Below are 22,342 nucleotides of genomic sequence, written 5' to 3'. Positions count from 1 at the left end.
CAGGACCGCTCCCGCGCGGCCAGGGGAAGCGAGGGGGCGGAGCCGGCCCAGCCCCGGTGCCACCGCTCGCTGACTGCCCCTCGCCCCCGCCCAGCCTCGGTCGCCCGCGTGTTCCTGCCCCCGGAGGGCCGGCTTCCCTCCGGGCGTGCTGGCGGGGCTGCCGGAACCTGGGACGGGGCCGCGCTCTTTGGCCCGTCTCCCAGCAGCATGTTACTCTTTCACGCACGAAGACCCACCTCTCCACTTCTTACGTAACACGCAGGAGCTGGGTGGTGGAGCCCTCCCGTGGAGTTCAGGGTCCAAGTCCCACCCCGTGGCGGCCACCCCGCCGGCCGGCTGCACTGCCTGCCGCGATCGGCTCGGCCTGGACACCAACACCGTAAGCGCTGCCTTCCGCCCTCCCCATCACTGAGTTCATGGCCCCACCAGCCCCGGCTGGGGCATGGCCTCACGTGACAGGGCCCAGGCCCGCTCCCAAGGCCAAAAGGGGGTCTCTCTGATCCTTCTAGACAACCCTCCACCCCGACTCCAACCCCCCTAGCTTTCAAGAAGGGTAGACGTGTTCATCTTCCTGCCATGGGGATTTATTTAGACGCGGGCCTTCTCTAGAACCCGGAGAGGTTGGCCACTGCTGTTGCCAGGACCTCATAGACTGGCAGTCCTAGGATCTGGGATCTATGCTGTCAGCGGTGCGGAGAGGGTGGGCCTTACTCCGGAGAAAGGAACATTTGTACTTGAGTGTTCAGAGCAGGGAAGGGTCTCCAACCCATCCCTAGGTGGAGACAGGTGGAAGGCGATGGGGGGGCTTGATGCCCTGAATATGTCCGCTCATACTAACAGAGCTGGGAGGCTCCCGGCTCTCAGAAAACCCCATCTCCCGGATGCTCTCATACACATTTTCCAGGGGGCCGCTGTCCATGCCCAGGCCCCTGAGTGGGAGGGCCTCATAGGCCAAGGGACTCTCTGGGGCCAGAACTGCTCCCCTGCCACTGGGATCCGGCTGGTCCGTGGTGAGTTCTGGGTTCCTCCTTTTAGGTTTGCAGACCCTGGAGTACAAGATGTCTACCTGGAGAGAGAAAGACCACCCAGGGAGGGGTCAGCACCATCCAACCTGTCAAAGATCTGCCAAGCCCCACATGCCATGTCCTACCCTAGTCCAGTTTACCTGAGCAGCTGGCATCATCTCAGTCTTTCCCTGGTGTGGTTCTTGGGGGCACCGATCTGTCCCCTTGAGCTTCTGGATGCAGGCATACTCAGCCACTACAGGTCTGGCCCCAGGCCCAGCACAGCCGCTGGTCAGCCAACCCCCTGCCCACACCACAGGGCTGGCTGCCAGGCTGGCCCTGGGGATTGTAGCCAGCCCCACGTTGGAATAGGTGGCCTCGGGGCCAACGGAGGGCGTGGTGGCAGTGGCAGCAGGTGGGGCCCAGGGCAGCTCCTGCTGTGGGAAGGCGGAGGGTCCCGCCTGTGTGACGGTCATGTCCCTGGACACCTCCAGCCAGTGTGGGTGCAGGAGATCCATGCTGGCAGGCCGCGGGGCTGGGGGCAGGGTCAGGGCAGAAGTGACTCAGGAGCCGGGAGCAGGTCTGGCCACGAGGGCTGGGGTGCCGGACAGCAAGCCCCGCCTCCCCGCCCCACCCTCCCCTGCTCTGCTCACCTCTGCAGCTGCGTGGGCCCCGGTGCAGCTCGTGCAGTCTGGTGTCTGACTTGCTGAGGGAGCATAGGTAGGTCTGTCTCAGCGGTGACTGGGGGCAAGGAAGGCTGGTCGGTCCCTTGCCAGCCCCGCCCAGGCCCCGAGGACAGCCTGGCACTCACCACTTGTGCATCCCTCTCACTGCCCTGTGGCCTGGTCCACTGCCTCTGCTCCCGCTTCCTGGGGGCAAGAGTGTCATCAGGGCAGGGGGGCAGAGCTGGGGAGCAGGGGCAATTAGCTCCTGGTCCAAGGCCCAGTGCAGAAGCACTTGCAGAGCCAGGGGCATGCACCTGCCTGGAGCCCCTCCCCACTCTGGGCAGTGGAGCGAGGGCCCTGAGCCAGGCCCCGCAATGGCTGGGATGGACGTACCTGTGGCAAGCTGTGCACAGCGCCCACAGCCAGAGGAGCAGGGTGAAGAACCCTAGGACCCAAAGAGCAGGAGGGGCCAAGGGTACGTGTGGCCCCATCCTGTGCAGCCAGGGCCTGGGGGCAGAAGAGGGAGGGGCACTGGGGTCTGGCTGAGGGGATCAGGTACCCACCTGGCAGTCTGACTTTCACACCTCACCCTGTTGGAGGGCTCCTCCCCTCTGGCTCTGACTCAGCACACAGGAAACCCCAAGGCACCCCAGCCCTCACTCCCACAGAGGAGCCCACCTTCCTGCCCCTGGCTAGGGCTCCTGGTGAGGCAAGTGTGGTGGAGGTGTGCTCTGCCTGGCCCCATCCAAGTCAGCGAGGGTGACTGTGGTAATGGCCAAGCGTGGCCAGTGAGGAGGGGCCGGGCAGCACTGCCTGGCTGAGGTCCCACTGTGGTCACTGCAGCCCAAACCCAAAACCCAGGGAAACCGCTGGGCCTGTGAACAGGCCACGGACCTCACCAGAAGCCACCCCTGTTCAGGGTGTGGCCCCTTTTTCCCAGGTAATGCCCCCAGGCTACTCACTATAGAGTCCACCCCCCTGAGGAGCTGGAAGGGCAGGGTCAGCACGCAGAAGGGCCCTGTTTTGGGCACTGACTCCCCCACTTCTCCCCTCCCTCCTGACTGTCCCTGCCATAGGAGTTGTCCCCTTCCTGAGGTCTTAGCAGAGCTGCTGGGGGTGGGGGCCCACAATCGGCATAGTATGGCAGGAGGCAGGAGTTAGGGGGTGGTCTCCTGGAGGTCGGGGCCAGTCTGCCCAGATCCAGGAAGAGTGCTTCTCACAAGAGAGCCCAGGCTAACTCCGCCACAGCCAGGTTCCAATGGCCTGACCCAGCAGGGATTAGGCCTGAGACCCCAGCCCTCCACTGCCTCCAGGAGGGCACCAAGGGGTTTGGGGCACTGCCCAGGCAGAGACCGAAGAGGCACTTACCGAGGCCAAGAGCCAAGGGCTCCTCTTCAGCCCTGTCTGGCGCAGGCCAGGAAGGTGTCTGTGCAGTTCTCAGAAGAGCTCCCCACCTCACTTCCTGCCCCCGCGTCTGGGAGCACCTCCCCAGCAACCGCTGCCACGGCAGCCACCAGCGAAGCCTCACCCACCGACTGCAGCCCCGCCCGAGGTCTAGACGAGACCGTTATGAGCACCCAACTTGTGCCCTCCACACACGAGAAGGACGCATACGATGAGGCCAGCCGAGCAGGCAAACTGGATAGTCAGCGGCTGCCAAGGACCGGCGCCGAACCCCCAGATTCACCCAGCCAGGTCCGCCTGCCTCACTAACAAGGGCTCCTCCCACCACAGTTTGAGCCACCTAAGCAGCACCGAGCTCCGCCCATTTGTGGGTGTCAGGCAACATGAGGGCACACTGAGCTCTGACCAGCCCATCAGGAGGGAGAGAAGGGAGAATGCTGATCCTCCTGTGCCCTCCGGCACTGGGAAGGAGCAGTGGCCTCACACAGGCCCCATCCAGCAAGGCCCATCTATTGCCACAGCCGCAAACCCGCTCTACCCAGAGACCCCGCAGCCAGCCAAGTCTCCATGGAATGACACTGCGACGAAATCATTTTAATGTCCTTGCTGAGGAGATGCCTCAGACACGGGCAAGTGGACTTGGTGGTAAGAAAGTGTCCGGAAGTGACCCTGCAGCCCCATGTCCACTCAGCTGTGTGCACATGCCCCAGGCCAGCACAAAGGCTGAGGGGGCTAGCCTGGGAGTGGCTGGCCCCTCTTTAGGTGGCGTCCTAGGTTCAGGGCAGCAGCTGGTCTTGCCAAGGGCAGCTGGGGTCCCAGGGCCCCATCCATGGTGTGCATGGGGACTCTAGAATTCAGTCATCTTCTTGTGAGTGTCCGCCTTCCTTTGCTCCTGCTGCAGGCCTGCCTCCTGAGCCTGGAGCTGCCCCAGCTGCCGCTGGGCTCCCGCCAGCTTCTCCTCCAGCTGAGCTGCTGCCACACTGTGCCTAGGGAGGGGTCTGCCAGTCAGTGTGGGCTTCTGGGCCACTGCCACCAAGCCCCCAGGCTGCTGTGGCCACTGCCCATCCTCCAACGTCTAGATCCTCCTTAGACTTAGCCCACCACTCTCGGGTCAGGTGACCTCCCGCATGCGCCCTGTGGGCATGGTCACCCCAGGCCACCCTATGTCCTGAGTTAGGCCCCACACTTACCGGCCGGCGTTGCGGGCAAGGGCCTCCTGGATGTTGCGGATGTCCCGCTGGGTCTGCTCGATTTTCTGCCCGGTCTGAAGGAGCTGCAGGCTCAGGGCCCGCTTGGCACTCTTGCTGGCATGGTACATGTCCTTGCCCCTCCTCCCTGGGGCGGCCACCCCAGCCTCCAGGGCCCCAGGAGCCTGGCCTTGCAGCTTCTCATTCAGGAAGTCAAACACGTTTTTAGAGGGTGGGCGGCCCCCAGGCCTGTGCCCTTTTCCCAAGCACTTTGGGGTCCTGCTGGCGCCAGCCTTGCTGCTCCTGGCTCTCTTCTGCAGAATCTCCGCGCACTGGTCCAGTGACTTTCCTCGTGGCAGCACCACGGCATGAATGGGCTCCACTCGGCCTTCTGCATGCCGGCCCAGACCTACGGAACACACAGGGTTGGCACTGCTGCTGCTGGATGGCCCCTCTCCTCTCTGGGCACATGCACTCACCCTTGCCAAACTCATAGCCCATCTTGGCGAGGAGTCTGGAGCCGATGCCCCGAGTGTGAACCTCCCAGCCAGCAAAGGCAGAGCTGCAGGTATTGGTGTCCACAGTGCCTGATTCCACCACTGCGAGAGAGAGAGGACAGTGACTTGGCCAGACCAGAGGACTCCATGCAGCGCCCTGCGCTCAGCTCCTGGGCAGGGCCCCAACTCCCCACACCCTGGGTTCTCTCCTGGCCGCCCAGGTCTATTGTGGGCACATGGCAATGGGCAGTCGGCTCCAGCCCTCTCACACCTCGGGGTGGCGACCTGGCCACTGCATGGCCCCTTCTCCACAGCCCCTGCCTCTCTCCTCTCCATTTTCATCAGGCTGTATTGCCAACTTTACTCCCTTGGCTCATCCCCCCCATCACCATGGACACGGGGCTTCAGAAACCACCAACTCGCGCAACAGATCCCTAGGGATACCTCTCCATCTTCATCCTGACAGACCCTCTGAAGAGCTGACCACTGCCCCCAGTTCCCCTTCCTAAAACTTCTGCCCTGGCTGTCTGGACACACTCTCTGCTGCCAGAATCCCTTCCACCCCTATCCACCAAGGCACCCAGACCCCAAGTCTGAGAGGCCATTTGAAGGAGCGGCCCCTTTCTGCATGCCACACCCAGTCAGCTGGATACTTCCTGTGACTTCCCGGGCAGCTGTGACATCAGTGGCTCCTCCCCACCATGGACAGCCATGGCCTCACATCAGTGAGACTGTCACTGTTGTGCACATACTCCTTGAAAACAAAGGCCAGGTCCCTGCTTCTCTGGGTCTTGGACCTACCCCAGGCCCTGCACAGGCTGTCTCGTCACCCCCTTCCCCCTGGGCACAGCCACCTTGCTGCAGTCATTTGCTCTCCACCGTCTGGCCAGTTGGGAGCCTGACAGTGACTGCCCCGACTTCCTGTGAACTGCTGCCGTACCTCGGGCATAGCTGGCATCACCCGTATCACTACTGTCTGAGTCGGAGGACTCTGCAGCCTCTGTACGCAGGGGTGGCAGGATGCTGTCCCCCTCTACCACGGCCTCCTTCAGCAGCAGTGAGTCAAACTTGACTGTGTAGTAGCCGCTGTCCACATCTGGGAGGGGAGGACAGAGACGGGCTTCAGGTCAGCAGCCTGGATGGGGAGGTGCCACCAGTCAGGAAGGGCCCTGTGGTTCAGTAAAATCCACCAGGGAGGCCTCCACGGCCAGCCTCACCAGTGATCCGCGCTGGGTGCCAGAGGCCATCCTGATGCTTGGCCAGACATGCAGAACCAGCCTGCAGGGAGCTCAGGTCTGGGTCTTGGAAGGGGCGTAGCTCATCCACAGAGACCACCTGCCCATGGGAGAACCTGCAGAGAGGGCCACAGGGGACAGAGGCTCAGACATGGCCCACCAGGGGCAAGTAAACCCAGGAGCACTGAGCCCACCTGCCCAGGCACTGCCCTGAAAGAACAGCAGGGAAATGGACACACACAAGCATGTACACATACACACTGTCTCTTTCTCTCTCTCTCACAACAGATACACACATATTCTGACACACACATACTCACATAGACACTAAACACATATGCACACACACCACACACACAAACATGCACACATACATGCATACACACGATACACACATATTCTGACACACACATACTCACATAGACACTAAACACATATGCACACACACATATGGCACATGCACACACACCACACACACAAACATGCACACATACATGCATACACACCACACACACACACACACACACACACACACACTTATTCTCTCTCAGGATGGGCTTGGTTACTATGAGAAGACGTCTCCTGTTGCTCACTACTTTCTGGGCTGCAGTAACAACATGGCAGGCGACCTTGTAATCACAGCTCCCCACCACTTCTCCACCAGACACCAAGCCCCAGACACAACAGGCAATAAAGGCAGATGTGCTGGGGTGTGTGTGTGCTCACAGGACAGTCCTCCCCACACCAACTAGGAGAGCACAGCCGTAACAGTGGTGCCTTGACTTTCAGATATCAGTGAACCAGTAAAATTAAAACCAAAACTGAGACAGAGAGAGAGAATGAAGAGGAAATGTGGGGATAGACGTCGGACTGCGACCTTTAACTTTGCCAAATAAAGACATGAAGAGACTAACCACCCCTACTGCTCCTGTGCCATCATTTTAAAAAGGAAATGGTTTTAAACCACAAGAACGACTGAGGACTGGCATTCACTCCACGACATGGAGCCGGGGCTTTTCTCCTAGGCAGGAGTTTTGGTAATCTCCCTTGGCAGGCAAAGACGGCCTCAGGAGCCTCCCCAGGCCAGGGTTCCAGAAGGCACACAGGTGCTGCCAGTGACTGCCAGTGCCCCAAGTGCACTGCAGCGGAGACTGTGGCTGGACAGTTCCATTCTATTGAGGATGAAAAGAATGTGTTCCAAAAGGGGAGGCCCAAACCCACATGTGAATTCAATTAAACACCCCTGCAACACACACGGCGCATCAAATAATCAAACCTTTCTGGAGGAATCTTCAACATCTGAAACCGTAACAGAAGCAAGTGCTTCTAGGACGTGATCTTGAAGAAGTAATAACATAGGCCAAGATTTAGCCACAGGATGTTAACAAAATATGAGAAACTTGATAACATAAGTTTCCAATCATGGAGAGTAGTTAAATTAATGGCATATCCATAAAATGAATGTAAAACTAAGAGAATGGGCACACCGACCCACGGAAAAAAGGAGAGCAGGTAGGAAGAGCTCCCCGCACAAACGACAGAGGAAGCCTCGCAGGTGAGCCGGGGGAGGAACTGCAGGCTTTGTAAGAAAAAAGGGGGCTTTCATATAAACACCCCAACTCAATGGCCTACATTTACAGAAATACATTCCAGAATGTGAAGACTTAAACCTGAAAATGGCAATTCAGAACTATAAAGAAGGTTCTGAGTTCTAATCTAGCTCTGGCTAGGTAGAGGTGGTTGAATCATCCCCACAGGAAAACAACTCTAAAACTGGACAGAACTGTCAAAACTTGCCAATTCAGAGTTCTGGAAACTGACCAAAGCAGACAACACACTTGAGAAGAGTTATTCTTGACAACTGCTCAGCTTTGGACCAGAACAGTGGGAAGTCTATAGCCTTCTCACTAGGAGATGCCCTGCCCCACCCCTGGTCAGGGAGCACGAGAGCTTTCCTAGCTCAAGGCTGCTGTAAAAACCAGCAGCAGAGAGGGTGGACTAGGGTAGAGGGCAAAACCCAGAGCCTTGTAGCTAAAAGTGGTGAACTACATAAAAACTGATGGAGAAAACTGACAACTCTGATCATCTCAGGTTAGATCCCAGTGGGGTGGGTAAGCATGGGACAGCAGATATTTAATAGGGACGCCTGGAGAATGAGTGAGCCATGGAAGGGCTCAGCTCACTCCCATCTCTGGCTCCATAGGAAACTGATGCATGTGTTCAGAGCTCCAAGAGATTACAAGGGAAAGTGAAGGCAGAGAGTGGGACTGCTGGGCTTGGAATGTGCTCTCTAAGTCATTCAGCTCAACTGGCCAATGGTGGGGAGGGCCTTCTCGGCTAGAAGTATTTGAGCACGTCCTTAGCCTAAATCACTGGCTGACCACTAAGCTATGCAGACACAGAAGCAACCATGAGGAAGCCAGGCTAAAAAATAAAAATGAATTTAAAAATCTGAGCAGAGATAACAGAAGCTGCACACTGTGGGGGGAGAAAGATTTTGCAGTTTAAGTCCAGAAAACTTAGTTAAAATAAAACAAAAAAACAGAAGAAAACAATTCAGAATCCAGATATACAATATATCATCTGAAACGTCTAGTTTTCAACAAGTATTATAAGACAGGCAAACAAACAGGATAAAGTGTGATCCACATTTATGGAGAAAAGCAGCTGATAGAATCTAACTCTGAATGGGCCAGATGTTGAATTTAGTAAAGACTTCAAAGCAACTACTATAAGTGTGTTCAAAGAATTACACAAAAATACAATAATGGCTTGAGAAACAGGAAATCTTAAAAAGAGGTGGAAATTATATAAAAGGAATCAACTGGAAATTCCAGAGTTGAAAAGTGCCATCAGTGAAAGGAAATTCACTAGATGTAAGAGGGAGGGGGAGATGAGCAGGTGGAGCACAGAGGAGTTTTAGGAGGTGAAGGTGCTCTGCATGGTACTGCGATAGAGGATACATGTCCTCATACGCTCATCAAAACCCATCCCATACATGACACCAACAGCGAACTCTAAAGTCAGCTATGGACTCTGGGTGACAATGACGTGTCAATGTAGGTTCATCAATTGTAACAAATGTGCCCTCCAGTGCAAAACAGTGATAGCATTGGGGGGTTGGCTGTGCATGTGTAAGGCCAGGGGTATACGGAAAATCTCTGTACCTTCCACTTAATTTTGCCGAGAACCAAAAACTGCTCTAAAATAAAGTGTATGTTTTTTTTTTTTTAAAAATCACTACATGAACTCAGCAGATTTGAGATGATGGAGGAAAAAAATCAACAGGAATTACCTAATCTGAAGAATAAAGAGAAAAAAGACTGGGGGGGTGGGGGAAGAAGAGCCTCAGAGACCTACATGACAACATCAAGCACACCAATAATGCAGTGGGAGACCCAAAAGGAGATGAGAGAGAAACAGAAAAAAATTTTGATCAAATAATGGGTGAAAACTCCAAATTTGGTAAAACAAAACATTAATCTACAGATCCAAGAAGCTTACTGAAGCCCAAACAGGATACATGCAAAGAGATCCACAGGGAGATACATCACAAACTACTAAAGGCCAAAGACAAAGAGAACATTTTGAAATCAGCAAGAAAAAAAAAAAAAAAACTTTATTTCAAAGGAATGACAATTTGGGCCAGCCCGGTGGTGCACTGGAGAGTGCGCCGCTTGGGAGTGCAGCGGCGCTCCGGCCGAGGGTTCGGATCCCATGTGGAGACCGGTTCCCGCTCACTGGCTGAGCACGGTGCGGGTGCAACACCGAGGGTTGCGACCCCGTTGCCGGTCAGTTTAAAAAAAAAAAAAAGACAAAGGAATGACAATTTGGGCCAGCCCGGTGGGGCACTGGAGAGTGCGCCGCTTGGGAGTGCAGCGGCGCTCCGGCCGAGGGTTCGGATCCCATGTGGAGACCGGTTCCCGCTCACTGGCTGAGCACGGTGCGGGTGCAACACCGAGGGTTGCGACCCCGTTGCCGGTCAGTTTAAAAAAAAAAAAAAAAGACAAAGGAATGACAATTTGATTGACACACGATTTCTCAAGGGAAACAAAGGAGCCCAGAAGGCAGTGTGGTGACATTTTGAATTGCTGAAAAAAAAAAAACAACTGTCAATCAAGAATTCTATATCAATAAAACTATCCTTCAGATATGAAGATGAAATGAAGACATTCCAAGACAAGCACACACTGGACTTGCTGCCCCAGCCCTGCCCCATAAGAAGCTGTGCAGGAAGCCCCTCAAAGGAGATGGATCCCACCAGACAGTGCCTCGAGTGCACAGGGGAGAAGAGCAAACACCAGCCACAGCAAACACATGGGTGATACAAAAGACGCATGTGTGTGTGTGTCTCTTCTTTTTTACTTTAAGAAATATGTTTGAAGCATTAATTACAAAATTGAACAGTTGACTTTATAACATACACGGATGTAACATGTATGACAGTAAAGCACAAAGGAGGAGGGAGAAATGGAGAAATGTCAAAGAAAAACTGCCATAAAGAATTAAGTCAGTCTTATTAATCTGATGTACATTGTGATAAGCTAAAGACACATACTGCAACCCCCAGAGCAACCACTAAGAAACTAAGATTAAAAAGCACAGTTAGGGCCGGCCCGGTGGCGCACTGGATAGTGCGCCGCTTGGGAAGCGTGGCGGCGCTCCCGCCCGAGGGTTCGGATCCCACATACAGACCGGCTCCCGCTCACTGGCTGAGCGAGGCGCGGGAGCAACACCGAGGCTTGCGATCCCGTTGCCGGTCCCCGGTCCGGTACGGGGGCAACACTGAGGGTTGCGATCCGTTGCCGGACACGGAAAAAAGACAAAAGACAAAAAAAAAAGCACAGTTAAAAACTCAACAACAGAGATAGACATCACTAAAATGGTGGAGAGTCTCCAAGGATCTGTCTCTCCACTGAAGCAACAATTAATCTGTCAAAAGCTATCATAATCAACTTCTTCATAACTAGGGAATCTAACAATCAGATGTTTGTTTGATTGATTGATTGATTCATTCATTCATTTATTTAAAAGATGACCGGTAAGGGGATCTTAACCCTTGACTTGGTGTTATTAGCACTACACTCTCTGAAGTGAGCTAACTGGCCATCCCTATATAGGGATCGGCACACTCGGGAGAGTGCAGCGCTGGGAGTGCAGTGGCGCTCCCGCCGTGGGTTCGGATCCTATATAGGGATGACCGGTGCGCTCACAGCGCTCACTGGCTGAGCGCGGTGTGGCCGGTCTCAAAAAGGACAAAACAAACAGACAAACAAAAAAAAATAAATTAACTGTCTTAAGCATACTCAGAAAACTAAAGGAAGCCATGGATAACGAACTACAGGAAAACAGAAGAACAATGTCTAAACGAACACAGAATATTTATGAAGTAATACATATTATAAAAATGAACCAAATAGAAATTCTGAACCTAAACAGTATAATAACTGAAGTGAAAAAACTCATCAGAGGGGTGCAACAGCAGACTGAGCATGCAGAAGAAACAGTGAACTTGAACACAGGTCAAATGAATTAATCCAAATGAAAAACAGAAAAGAATGAGAAACAATACAGCGAGCTTGCAGGACCTGTGGTACACCAGCAGGCACACTAGTAGCATGCACAGCGAGAGTTCCAGAAGTAGAGGACAAAGAGAAAGGGACAGAAATCGTATTTGAAGATATAAAGAATGATGGTGGAAACTTTGCGAATGTGTTGTTTTTTTTGAAAAGTAGACTTTTAATAACTGCTTTTATCACCAGGCCAAGTTATGCAGTTACAAAGTAGTCAGAAATTTCTGAAAGGTTACTGTTTAAAAAACAAAAACCAAAAAAAACCCATTCTTCATTCTTACATAAATAATACCTAGTACTTCATTGGGACACTATTGTTCAAAAGGGCCTGGCCAAATAACTCCCAAACAAAACAGTCAACCCACAGTTTTTTCCAGCCTACTGTTAGCTGGGTGCTGGACGTAAAGCCTCTGAGAGGAGAGGAGTCAGGTCAGGTCTGGGCCATTGGCAATACTCAAGAGTCAGCCAGACTCCAAACAGGGAACCCAAGGGGCTTCTTTCTGGGACACTTTACTTGAATTATTGTTCAATTAGTCAACACAATAGGTATTCAAAAGAGAAGAACAATTAACATAAGGAGGATACTGCATTCTTTAGGTTGTGTGTCATAATTTCAGTTAGCAAAATCCACACAGTCTTAACAAAAATAGCCTCCATGATTTGCAGGTCTGAATATAACTTAATTCTCCACCAGGCTTTTTAATTTTGCTGAACAATACATGACTGATAAGCTATAAATGATACTATATTATGTTATAAAAATACAACTTGTTTCATCATGTTTATAGGCATTCACTGCTTGAATCAAGGTCAGGCTTATTAAGTGATTAAAGGCAATTTTATTACAGCAGCATGTACTTATTTTACCCCAAAAGAATAAAATGCATAAAGACAAACAGCTTTTATTTTTATTTGCAATCTGTAAAATGTAGTTATTTTGCTGTTGTAAAATACCAATAACTCATTTGTGGATCATGCCACCTTTTGAAAATGCCACACATCTACTATATAAATGTGTCAAAGTCACAGCATGTCCCAGACTTGTCCAGAGCAAAAGAAGCAAGTAACTGCTGCTCCTGACTGAGCCTTCCCTCGCAACAGCACTGACTGCTGGGAAGAGCCTTTTCATTTAAAGGCAAAATACCCAAGTGGCTCTCTGGCCTAGGTGATTTTTACTTTCACACTCATCAGCTCATACCTGATCCTCTAACCTTAATCTGGGAAGAGCCTTTTCATTTAAAGGCAAAATACCCAAGTGGCTCTCTGGCCTAGGTGATTTCTACTTTCACACTCATCAGCTCATACCTGATCCTCTAACCTTAATTTCTTTCTTATGGGGTGGATATGGACTGACTTGTTGAGAATAGTGTCTGTATGTAATGAGGCATGAGAGAGAGTTCTTTGGTTACATGTAAACTTGTGACAGGCCTGCAGAAGTTACAGGTGAAGAGAGTAGTGAGGAAGTCAAGATCCATCTACGTGAAGGTCACGCTGGCTTCATCGTATGCTTTGAAAACTTTCTTGATGGCACTGACATAGGCAGCTGCTCTCAGGTCCAATCCCGGGTTATACTTCATGGCTGCATGCATAGTTTGCCCAGCGGAATGCTCTATCATGTAAGCTAAGCCAGAGTGCACAATGTCTTTCTCAGATGCACCCGACATCCTGTCCTGGAACTCTGCTGTGTGTACAATGGACGCAGTTCCACTGCAGTTTCCAAATTCTCTTTCTAAACTCTCTTGAACAGACGTGGGCAAGTGGTAGTTAGAATCCCTTTCACATCTGAAGGTCAAACGGCTGTAGCTGACATGATTTAGATTCTTTAGCTACTCAACGTAAGCCACTGTCACTCCTCCGGCATTCAAGTAGAGATCTGGAACAACCACATGTTCCTTTCCAGGAAAATCTTACCAGTTTCTGGAGTTGTTGGCCCCTGGCACCTTCAGCAATGATCCTGGCTTTGATTCTGGGTGCACTGGATTTGGTCAACTGCTTCTCGCTGGCAGCAGGGATCAGTATATCACAGTCGGCCTTCAAGATGCTTCCTTCATAGATCCTTGCCTTGGGGTAGCCTAAAATTGATACATGTTGCAATTTGAAGTCATATAGTTCCTTTGGGTCGATACCATCTAGATTCCGTATGTTCCCATCAGATTCAGCAACACCAACACATTTAGCACCAAAATGATGTAAATATCTCATGGAGTGCAGGACTACATCACCAAACTCCTGAACAGCAAATGTTTTCCCTCCAAACCCCAGTGTCACTACTAAAATGCTTATGTAAAAAGTTTCATTGATGAAGTTTTCTATTCCACACAGCCAGTAGCAGAGATGTGTCCATAGATGCCTCCTTGACTGATGGGTTAGCCAGTAATGCAGGCATGTTCATTAATATCATAGTGCCCTTTGGTGCTGGCATAGGTGTCAGTGATCCAGGACATCTCTCACTGGCCTGTGCGCATATCCGCGGCAGACACATCAATGTCTGGACCAATAAAACCCTTCTTATGTTAGTTCCATGGTGAACCTCCTGGTGATCCTTTCCAATTTGCTATCAGTATAGTTTTGGGATTGATCTAACAGTGGCTTTAGCACTCCCAAATGGCACAACAACCACTGCACACTTACATGTCATCAGAGAAGCCAAAGCTTTTACTTCATCTACACTCACATCGGTGCTGTAATGGACACCTCCCTTGCAGGGCCTGGAGTGCTGGCTGTACTGGGCCTGGTAGCCCTCAATGACCTCCCAGGAGCTGTTGTCACACCGGATGCTGCGCACTCAATTCTGCTTTGGCTCCTCACTCTCTTGGGTCTTTAGGTCCTCCACCAACTTGTCCTCCATGATGCTGGTACTGCAGTCAAAGAAGCCCTCCACCACCTTGAAGAAGTTGGGGTTGTCCTCGTGGTTGGCTACAGCCTTGCTGTAGTGGTACTGGCAGGTGGCACAAGCCCCAGCTGTGGGGTGCTGGCCTCAGTCTGCCTGTGGGTCCAGCCCAACAGCATGGCTGAGTTGGTGGTCACCTAGCCCAGGGTGGTGGGCAGGCCTGGGATAGAAGCAGCACTTTAACCAGGCAGCAGTACGTGGCAGTGGGTGGAGGCAAGGTGGGTGTGGGTTGCGAGAGAGGTGCACTTGAAGGCCCTATGATGGAGGGAGGAGAGACCTAATGCAGGCTGCCCTTTCAAGCTGCAGCTTCCTGCCTGTCTGGCTGTCCCTTCCCTTTGGCTGCTCATTGCTTAATGGGGAGGACGGACTCTGGGGGCCACATGCCACCCAGGTGCTAGGCCTCCATGTCTGCTGCGGCCTTTGAAGTTTTCAAAATTTGATAAAAGACATTAATCTGCACATCCAAGAAGTCAATAAATTCCAAGTCACATAAATTCAGAGAGATCCACACTGAAACACATTATATTCGAACTACTGAAACCCAGAGACAGAGAATCTTTAAAGTAGCAAGAGAGAAGTAACTTGTCATGTACAAAGGATCTTCAGTAAGATTAACAGCCAATGGTGCTGATAACACCAAAGCCCAGGTTTCGATACTGGTACAGGCCAGCAGCCAGGAAAAAATAAAAATAAAAAAGATAACAGCCAATTTCTCATCAAAAACTATTGAGGACAGAAGGCAGTGGGAAGATATGTACAGTCCTGAAAGAAAAAAAAAACCCTGTCATCCAAGAATTCCATATCTGGTAAGACTATCCTTCAAAAATGATGGAAAAATCAAGACATTCCCATATAAACAAAAGCTAAGGGAGTTCATAAGTAGTAGACCTGCCCTACAAGAAATGCTAAAGGGAGTTCTGCAAGTTGAAACAAATGAACACTAGACAGTAGCTCAAGTGGTGATATGAGCACTGGTAAAGGTAACCAGTGTTCATAAGTAAATATAAAAGCCAGTATTATTATATTTTTGGTTTATAACTTATCTCTCTTTCCTGTATGATTTAAAAGAAAAGTGCAGAAAAGCAATGATCATAATCAATGATCATTCTGGACGCACAATGTATAAAGATGTAATTTTTAACAGTAACAATATAAGGAGGAAGAGCTACATAGAAGAGTTTTGTGTACTATTAAAGCTAAATTGGTATTGATTCAAACTACATTGTTATAAATTTAAATGTTAATCATATCTCCAAGGTAACCATTAAGAAAATAACTAAAAAATATACAGAAAAGAAAAAGAGAAGGAAATCAAAATGCATACTAGAAAAAGTAAACATTAGGGGCCGGCTCGGTGGCACACTCGGTAGAGTGCGGCGTTTGGGAGCGCGGCGGCGCTCCCGCTGAGGGTTCGGATCCCATATAGAGACCGGTCCGCTCACTGGTTGAGCGAGGTGCGGGCACGACACCGAGGGTTGCAATCCCGTTGCCAGTCGCAGTACGGGCATGACACCGAGGGTTGCGATCCTGTTACCGGTCATGAAAAAAGACAAAAAGGAAAAAAAAAAAGTAAACATTAAAGAATGCACTAATGGAGGACATAAGAAATAAGAAAGATATGACATATAGAAAACAAATAGTAAAATGACAGAGTAAATCCTTATCAGTAATTACTTTAGCTGTAAATGGACTAAACTCTCCAATTAAAAGGCTGAGATTGGAAGAATGGATTAAAAAATATATATATCCAACTCTATGCTACCTATAAGAGACTCATTTTATACAAAGACAATAAGTTGAAAGTAAAAGGAAAGACATTCCATGCATAGTGATCTAAAGAGATCTGGGATGGCTATACTAAAATCAGACAAAATAGTTAAGAACTGTTACAAAAGACAAAAAGGACATAATATAATGATCAAAGAGTCAATCTATCAAGCAGATATAGCAATTATAAACTTACACCTAAAACAGAGCTCCAAAAATATATAAAGCAAAAACTGAGAGAATTGAAGGATAAAATAGACAGTTCTACGATAACAGATACTTCAGTACCACACTTTCAATAATGGATAGACCAACCAAATAAAAGATCAATAAGGAAATAGAGGATTTGAACAACAGTATGAACCAATTAGATATCTATAAAAGTTCTCATAACAAGATCAGAATATACACTCTTCTCAAGTGCACATGGAACATTCTCCAGGACAGATCATATGTTGGTCCACAAAAACAAGTCCCAGTAAACTTCCAACTACAATGAAATGAAATTAGAAATCAATAATAAAAGGAAATCTGGAATATTTACAAATATGTAGAAAGTAAGCAACACAATCTTAAACAACTAATGGGTCAAAGAGCAATCAGGACGGAGATTAGAAAATACTTTGAGATCAATGAAAATGAAAACACAACATCAAAACTTATGGGATGCAGTAAAAGCAGTGTTTGGAGGGAGATCTATTATTTTGTAAAATTTAGTTTTATTTCTTTTTTGTTGGCTGGTACAGGGATCAAACCCAGACCTTGGTGTTGTCAGCACCATGCTCTAACCAACTGAGCTAACCAGCCAGCTATGAAGGAAAATTTATAGCTATAATGCCTACATTAAAAAAAAGAAAGTTCTTAAGTCAGTAACTTAACTGTACAGTTAGGAATTAGAAAACAAAGAGTAAACTAAACCCAAAGCTAGCATAAGGAAGGAAATAAAGGTTAAACTGGAAAGAAATGAAACAGAGAATAAAAAAACAATAGAGAATCAACAATAACAAAAAAGATAAAACAAAAATGACAAACCTTTAGCTAGACTGACCAAGAAAAAAGAAAAGACTGAAATTACTAAAATCAGGAGAGAAAATGAAGACATTACTACTGACCCTATGGAAATAAGCAGGATTATAAGAGAATACTATGAACAACAGTATGCCAACAAATTAGGTGACCTACACAGAATGGATAAATTCCTAGATAATAAACTACCAAAACTGACTCAAAAAGAAACAGAAAATCTAAAAAGACCTAAAACAAATAAAGAAATTGAGTCAGTAATCAGAAAACTTTCAACAATAAAAAAGTCCAGGACCGGATGGTTTCACTGGTGAATTCTATCAAACTTTAAAGAAAAATTAACACCAATCCTTCTCAAATTCTTTCCAAAAAATAGAGAACACTTCCTAACTCATTCTGCGAGCCAGTATTACCCTGACACCAAAGTTAGACAAACCTATCCAAAGGAAGAAAAACAAAACAATTACAGACCAGTATCCCTTACGATTATAGATGCAAATACTCTCAACAAAATACTAGCAAACTAAATCCAGCAGCATATTATAAGGATCATACACTGCTATGCTTTGGATGTATTTTGTCCCCGCCAAAACTCCTGTTGAAATTTGATTCTGGGCCGAGCCCGTGGTGCACTCGGGAGAGTGCAGCACTGGGAGCGCAGCAGCGCTCCCGCTGCGGGTTCAGATCCTATATAGGGATGACCGGTGCGTTCACAGCGCTCACTGGCTGAGTGCGGTGCGGCCGGTCTCAAAAAAGGACAAAAAAAAAAAAGAAATTTGATTCCCAATGTGGCAGTATTGGGAGATAAGGCCTTGTGGGAGGTGTCTGGATCATGAAGGTGGATCCCTCATGAATAGATTAATGCCCTTGACAGGTATGAGTGAGTTCTAGGTCTCACAGGATAGATTAGTTCTCTCAAGAGCAGGTTGTTTTAAAAAGAGTCTGGCCTCCTCGGTTTCTCTCTCTTGCTTCCTCTCTTGCCATGTGATCTCTTTGCACACACCTGCTCCCCTTATTGAAGCAGGCTGAAGTACTTGCCAGATGCTGCTGCCCAATCTTTGACTTTCCAGCCACAAGAATTGTGAGCCAAATAAACCTCTTTTCTTTATAGAACACCCAGTCTCAAGTACTCTCTTACAGCAACAGAAAACGGACTGAGGCATATACCATGACTAAACGTAATTTATACCAGGAATGCAAGGGTGGTTCAACATAGGAAAATCAATCAGTGTGATACACCCTATTAACAGAGAGAAGAGAAAAACACACATGATCATCTCAACCAATGCAAAAAAGCATTTGAAAAAATCCAACACCCTTTCATGATAAAAATACTCAACAAACTAGGAGTAGACAGGAACCTCCTCAACTTGATAAAGAGCATCTACAAAAAACCCACAGGTAACATCATACTCAATGGTCGAAAGACTGAAAGCGTTCCCCCTCAGATCAGGAACAAGATAAGATATCGGCTCTTGCCACTTTTATTCAACATTGTACTAGAAGTTTTAGTGAGGGTAAGCAAGAAAAAGAAATAAAAGCCATCTAAATTAGAAACAAAGAACTAAAATTATCTCTTCTCGCAGATGACATGATCATATATATAAAAAATCCTAAATAATCCACAAAAAATCCTGCTATAGGTAATAAACAAATTCTACAAAGGATATAAGATCAGCATACAACATACACTAGCACCCATCAATCTGAAAATGTAGTTAAGAAAAACAATTCCATTTACAATAACATCAAAAAGTATAAAATACTTTGGAATAAATTTAACCAAGAATGTACAAGACTTATACACTACAAACCATTGTTGAAATCAAAGAAGACCTAAATAAATGGAAAGACATTTGCATTCATGAAATAGAAGACTTAATATTGTTGAGATGGCAGTGTGCCCCAAACTGATCTACACATTCTGTGTAATCCCTATCATAATTCCAACTGCCTTCTATGAAGAAATGGACAAGCTGATCCTAAAATTCACATGGAATTGCAAGGGACCCTGAAACCCAAAACAATCTTAAAAGAGGAGGAAATGTTGGAAAACTACTACTTCCTGATTTCAAAACTTACTACAAAGCTACAGAAATGAAAACAGTGGGATGCTGTACTAGACAGCCAGCACAAAAACAAAAAATCAGCCATTGTGGTACTGGCAGAAAGACAGACACACAGACCAATGGCACAGAACAGAAAACTCAGAAATAAACCCTCACATTTATGGTCAATTAATTTTCAACAACAGAGACAAGATGATTCATTGGGGAAAGGGATCGTAAAACTAGAAATCCATCTGCGAAAAATGAAGTTGGACCCTTGCCTAACATCATTACACAAATTAATTCAAATAGATCAAAGAGTTAAATTTAACAGCTAAAACTATAGAGACCTCGTAGAAGAAAACAGGTGAAAATCTTCATAACTTTGGATGAGGCAATGGTTTCTCATATTTGACAACAAAAACACAGATAAAAGAAACGATAGGTAAGTTGGACTTCATCAAAACTAAAAACATTTGTGTATCAAAGGACACCATACAGAGAATGAAAAGACAACCCAAAGAATGTGAGAAAATATTTGCAAATCATATATCTCATAAAGGATTAACATCCAGAATACATAAATAACCCCTACAACTCAACAACGAAAAACAAACAACCCAAATCAAAAATGGGCAAACGGGGCCGGCCTGGTGGCGCACTCGGTAGAGTCCGGCACTTGGGAGCGCGGTGGCGCTCCCGCCGAGGGTTCGGATCCCATATAGAGACCGGTCCGCTCACTGGTTGAGCGCGGTGCGGGCGCGACACCGAGGGTTGCGATCCTGTTACCGGTCACGAAAAAAGACAAAAAGGGAAAAAAAAAAATGGGCAAACAATTTGAATAGGCTATTTCTCCAAAGACATACAAATGGCCAATAAGCCCACAAAAAGATGCTCAACATCATTACTCTTCAAGAAAATGTAGGGCTCACTAAGAGTGAGCTAAGCAGCCAAAAAGTGGTGCTGATAAAATAATAATAATAATAATAATAATAATAATAATAATAAAGTAAAATGGAAATCAAAACCACAATGAAATTAACAGTACAGACTCATTGGGATGACTATTATCAAAAAAATGGAAAATAACAAGTGTTGGTGAGGATGTGGATAAATTGGAACCCTTGCGCATTGCTGGTGGCAATGTAAAACAGTGCAGCCGCTTGTGGAAAACAGTTTGGCAACTGCGACCTAGCAATTCTACTCCTAGGTATATACCCAAAAGAACTGAAAACAAGGACTCAGCCAATGTTCAGGGCGGAATTACTCACAGCAGCCAAAAGGTGGAAACAATCCAAGTGTCCATCACCAGATGAACAGATAACCCAATGTACGCATAGCCGTACAATGTAATATTACTCAGCCATAAACAGTAACAAAATTATGATACATGCTGAAACACAGATGAACCCTTAAAACATTATGTGAAGTGAAATAAACCAGAGACAAAAGGAGCAAAAATAAAGTTATGCGCTTAAGGAAAAAAAGACATCATGGCAGCAGTTGTGGACATCTGAATATGAATGAACTTGTTAGACATATGTAAGGGACGCGAGCCACTGCAGATTTTGGTATCTGCGGGGGTCCGGGAACCAATCCCCCCACCAATACCAATGGACTGTCATGACACGCAGGTTACTTTTTAAATAACATCCGCATTAGTTAGATTAGAGAAGCATCCTGAAGTATTTATAAGTGGAAAACATCAGTAATTTCTGGAATTTACTTTAAGATAGTGGGGGAGGGAAAGTAGGATGAGGAGAGATGAATAAGTTCGGCAGAGTGTTGGTAAATGACGAAGCCGGATGACAGGCCTCAATAGGTCCGCAAGTTTCCGCAAAAAAAAAAAAAAGCGAATTTTAAAAGCTGCACTTTGGTGCGTCTTTTCCGCAGAAGTCTTTCCGTACTTGCTGAGTCACCCAAGAAACCCCGAGTAGCACCGCAGCGAGCCCGGCCTTACCTGCAGCTCTCCTTGAAGCGGCACCTGCCCTCGAGGAAGAACGGGCAGGGCTTCAGGGACCTGTGCGTGGGGTACAGGTAGAGCACGCGGACGCCCGCCGACCCGTCCTGCGCCTCGGCGGCGCCCACCACCATGGCGTTGTGGTACTCGAGCGTGCCCCACGAGCTGTAGTAGGGGGCGTTCACCTTGGTCCCGCAAGACAGACACACAGACCAATGGCACAGAACAGAAAACTCAGAAATAAACCCTCACATTTATGGTCAATTAATTTTCAACAACAGAGACAAGATGATTCATTGGGGAAAGGGATCGTAAAACTAGAAATCCATCTGCGAAAAATGAAGTTGGACCCTTGCCTAACATCATTACACAAATTAATTCAAATGGATCAAAGAGTTAAATTTAACAGCTAAAACTATAGAGACCTCGTAGAAGAAAACAGGTGAAAATCTTCATAACTTTGGATGAGGCAATGGTTTCTCATATTTGACAACAAAAACACAGATAAAAGAAACGATAGGTAAGTTGGACTTCATCAAAACTAAAAACATTTGTGTATCAAAGGACACCATACAGAGAATGAAAAGACAACCCAAAGAATGTGAGAAAATATTTGCAAATCATATATCTCATAAAGGATTAACATCCAGAATACATAAATAACCCCTACAACTCAACAACGAAAAACAAACAACCCAAATCAAAAATGGGCAAACGGGGCCGGCCTGGTGGCGCACTCGGTAGAGTCCGGCACTTGGGAGCGCGGTGGCGCTCCCGCCGAGGGTTCGGATCCCATATAGAGACCGGTCCGCTCACTGGTTGAGCGCGGTGCGGGCGCGACACCGAGGGTTGCGATCCTGTTACCGGTCACGAAAAAAGACAAAAAGGGAAAAAAAAAAATGGGCAAACAATTTGAATAGGCTATTTCTCCAAAGACATACAAATGGCCAATAAGCCCACAAAAAGATGCTCAACATCATTACTCTTCAAGAAAATGTAGGGCTCACTAAGAGTGAGCTAAGCAGCCAAAAAGTGGTGCTGATAAAATAATAATAATAATAATAATAATAATAAAGTAAAATGGAAATC

General features: G+C 47.8%; 2 protein-coding genes and 1 pseudogene across 2 annotated transcripts; all 3 read right to left on the bottom strand.

Moving 5' to 3' along the window:
* Nucleotides 1-562: 562 nt before the first annotated feature.
* On the bottom strand, nt 563-2,204 carry LIME1 (Lck interacting transmembrane adaptor 1). Its single transcript, XM_008591048.1, has 5 exons — nt 2,063-2,204; nt 1,816-1,873; nt 1,658-1,745; nt 1,166-1,539; nt 563-1,066 (listed from the first exon to the last, which is right to left on the bottom strand). Exons 1-5 carry the CDS (start codon nt 2,158-2,160, stop codon nt 773-775), a joined length of 912 nt encoding a protein of 303 aa, XP_008589270.1. The 5' UTR covers nt 2,161-2,204; the 3' UTR covers nt 563-772.
* Nucleotides 2,205-3,646: 1,442 nt separating this feature from the next.
* Nucleotides 3,647-21,450, bottom strand: ZGPAT (zinc finger, CCCH-type with G patch domain; the record flags this gene model as incomplete). Its single annotated transcript, XM_008591054.1, has 6 exons — nt 3,647-4,059; nt 4,264-4,669; nt 4,740-4,859; nt 5,698-5,853; nt 5,975-6,108; nt 21,254-21,450. Coding segments are annotated over 6 exons (1,152 nt in total), but the record flags the coding sequence as incomplete, so codon positions are not given.
* LOC103606459 lies at nt 11,789-20,631 on the bottom strand (annotated as a pseudogene).
* Nucleotides 21,451-22,342: the final 892 nt, after the last annotated feature.

The sequence above is a fragment of the Galeopterus variegatus genome, unplaced genomic scaffold, assembly GCF_000696425.1.
Source record: "Galeopterus variegatus unplaced genomic scaffold, G_variegatus-3.0.2 Scaffold6599, whole genome shotgun sequence".
Classification (NCBI taxonomy): domain Eukaryota; kingdom Metazoa; phylum Chordata; class Mammalia; order Dermoptera; family Cynocephalidae; genus Galeopterus; species Galeopterus variegatus.
This window is presented reverse-complemented; position numbering and strand designations above follow the sequence as displayed.